The sequence below is a fragment of the Sinocyclocheilus rhinocerous genome, unplaced genomic scaffold (assembly GCF_001515625.1).
Source record: "Sinocyclocheilus rhinocerous isolate Xijiao unplaced genomic scaffold, SAMN03320098_v1.1 scaffold148, whole genome shotgun sequence".
Lineage (NCBI taxonomy): Eukaryota > Metazoa > Chordata > Actinopteri > Cypriniformes > Cyprinidae > Sinocyclocheilus > Sinocyclocheilus rhinocerous.
The window spans coordinates 20,169-23,457 of record NW_015653472.1 but is presented as its reverse complement, the minus strand read 5'-3'; the positions used below and the strand labels follow the sequence as shown (position 1 = coordinate 23,457).

The 3,289-nt window shown below is 39.8% G+C and overlaps 1 protein-coding gene across 1 annotated transcript in view; it reads right to left on the bottom strand.

Annotated features, from left to right (window-relative positions):
• The window catches only part of LOC107716100 (solute carrier family 2, facilitated glucose transporter member 1-like), a 19,497-nt gene that overhangs the window by 8,432 nt on the left and 7,776 nt on the right, over positions 1–3,289 (bottom strand). Inside the window, exon 3 of the mRNA XM_016522423.1 lies at positions 315–475. Within this exon, the coding sequence (XP_016377909.1) occupies positions 315–475 (161 nt within the window). The remainder of the gene's footprint in view (positions 1–314; positions 476–3,289) is intronic.

Genomic DNA, 3,289 nt, shown 5'->3' with positions numbered 1-3,289 from the left:
TGACAATGCCAAGCTGATGAAGTGTGCCCAGTGCCCCACGTAATGAAGTTGGGGCAATTTCTCCTACATACATTGGTACAAAGCCTGTGGACAGGCCAGAGTAAAGGCCCACTATGAAGCGTCCAATAATAAGCATCTCCCAGGATTCAGCCAGCTTGGAAAAGCCCATTAATGCAGCAGCTATGAAGGCCAGAACATTAACAATGAGCATTGAGTTCCTCCTGTTAAAAGATCAGAAAGAGAAAGTTTAAAGACACATGAATTCAGGATAAAAGAGAAGTATTTGTAAAGTTCTGGTTGGATAGTCAAGCTACCTGCCAAAGCGGTTTAGAAACAGCCCAACTGAGAAGGAGCCGAAAATGCCACCTACAGAGAAAATGGCCACTGATACGGACCAGAGTGTAGTTAGAGTGGTTGACAGCATGTACTCTGAATACCTCTTATGCCACGTCTCATTGTAGAAAGTCTCGATGATCTACACGAGAAAAAAAATATTTTGATTTATTTGATATTTCAATCATTTGATAGTTCATTTCAATGCAAATTTTCATTTAAAAAAGTAATTATTACACTCTATTATGAAATAAATTATGATTTTTTTTTTACATTGCAACTTCAGTCAACAGTCAGTTCTACATTAGAGTCAGCAGAGGGTGCAGTACTCCATACTGACTACAGCGTCAGAACGGACTGCATAAGAAGCTGTTAATTAAGCTTGATTAAGTTAATCATCAAACATACAAAACTGCAAACACAGGCTTATGATCTAGATTAAACTAGTGGTTAAACGGATCGTAGTTGATCCGTGATCCGTACGGACCAAGCCCCACGGTTCGGCATGCATGTGATCCGCAGATTAATTGCAAAAATTTACCATAATAGAGTATAAGTTTATCATTTGTTCGTATTTACACAAGCAACTCGATTCGTTACTCGCGCGCACACGCGTTTCAGACGGCGCGCTAACACCGAAATGAATCCTCTTCTGAATCCTCTGAACAGACACATACACATAAAATTATGACAAAATACCCATCTCGACAATCATTCAGGTAAACGCAGTCAGTTATGTCTCAAGTGAATGAAAACAGCCGAGAAAGAAATCGTCTCAGGTTACTTATGTAACCATGGTTCCCTGAGTAGGGAGTCGCTATGGGGAACGCCTCGTCGTGACCCGTGCCTGAAGCATACATTGAAAAAACACCAACTCGTTGGCCGGCGACAGCCATGACGTCACTACCGGTGCGACTATAGTATAAATAGGCGCCGGGAGCACACATCATTCACTTCTTCGTCTGAAGCTTGCGTCCGCAGCATGGCAAGAAACCTAGAGGACGCAGTGTCTCGTTCCCTACTCAGGGAACCATGGTTACATAAATAACCTGAGACGTTCCCTTTCATGGGAACTTCGAACTGCGTCCTCTAGGGGTCGCTATGGGGAACGCCTCGTCGTGACCCATGTCTGAAGCATACATTGAAAAAACACCAAACTCGTTGGCCGGCGACAGCCATGACGTCACTACCGGTGCGACTATAGAATAAATAGGCGCCGGGAGCACACATCATTCACTTCTTCGTCTGAAGCTTGCGTCCGCAGCATGGCAAGAAACCTAGAGGACACAGTGTCTCGTTCCCTACTCAGGGAACCATGGTCACATAAGTAACCTGAGACGTTTTCACCAACTTCATATTTCAATTTGACTAAGCTTAAATTTCAAGGCAGCATTAAGTTGTAAAAGGTTTTTTTTTTAACAGTGAGTCTAATCCATTTAAGCTTGATTTTTGCCCAGAGCCGGCCCAAGGCATAAGTGAACTAAGGGGCTGCTTAGGGCCCCGTGGCCACCAGGGGGCCCCCAAGAGTACATGAAATGGCTTGATTTTTTTCGGAGTGTCTATTTACACTAAGTGCAAATAGCCCGCCTTGTTGGCAGAGTCTATTTACACGAACTCCGCCCACCAACGTGTGATTCGGCTAGTGAACATTACACAAAAGACAGCCAACAGTCATCAGCTCCAGTGGCGCAGATGGTAAAACGTGTGACTTGCTCATTTTGACACGATCGACCCGGGTTCGAATCCACATTTTGGCAAACTTTTTTCTCCCTTTTCAAATTTCAAATCACATCAGAAAAATGTAACATTGAAATTTATTTTCAATGAAGATGAAGGAAATAATCAAAAAGTTGAAAATAAAGTATCGGGTAGGGTTAGGGTAGGTGTAGGGAGGGATGCCACCTTATTGTCCCAATAAGGTGGCATCCATTTAATAATTTGAATTAAATTTAAAGTTTACACTCAATAAGTTATTATTGCATACTGTTTTATAATGTACTATAATACTGAGGTGCAGATAATTGCCACTATTTGCAAAAAGTAAAATCCTGCTATTTGAACATAGTGTAAATATAATCTTCGCTATTTACACAGTGCAAATAGCCGCTGCCGATTTTTTTATTTTTTTTGGTGATATATTGTGTCAATGGCAATGGTAATTATACAAAAACGCATTAATAAATAATTAAATAATCTATACATGTCATCTTATCATTTCCATAGTGGCGCGCCATGCACAAATCAGATCAGAATCAGATCAGAGGTGTTTACTGTAGGTTAGTCAGAATCCGCTCTGAACTAATTGTTTTCACAAGTTTACGGAGTTCTACGCGCTCGCAGATCTTTCCATTATAACAAGAAAAAAGGTTTCTCACATAATCCATTTACATTTTGAAGAAAAGGTTTGTTAGTCTGTTTCAGGGATGACAAATAACGCGAGTGTAAAAAATTACGCGAGTCAATCTGCTAAATTGTTCCACGAGTCATTGCTATGATTGACAGTGATAAATATTGTAGCAATGGACGGAATTAATTATCTGACAAGCCAATGTCAAAATAGAGCTGTGCATTAAGTGATGCAGAGTAAATTCAGCAGCAACTGTGTTGGCTGAATATATATCAGCTTCTACCGTATACTTACTTTAGTACAGTAAAAGTACAAAAAAATGGTATAATAGTAATTTTATAATAAATCCAAAAGCAAGATGTCACAAAAACTAGGGAGTGGAAATGTCAGCTGAGCTGATGAGTGATCCTCTGCTGCCATCTACTGGTTATAATGCTAATTTCATGTCATTTTCATCTTAAGTCTTTGTTTTCCACCAGGAGACACATTTTTGGCCATTTTTTTCATCATCTTGAATGAAAAGTGAATCTTTGAAGTAAATTTTACTGCACAACTGTAGAGTTAAAAAATAATATAGGCTTCAAAATATTTTAAGTGTTTAAAAAAATG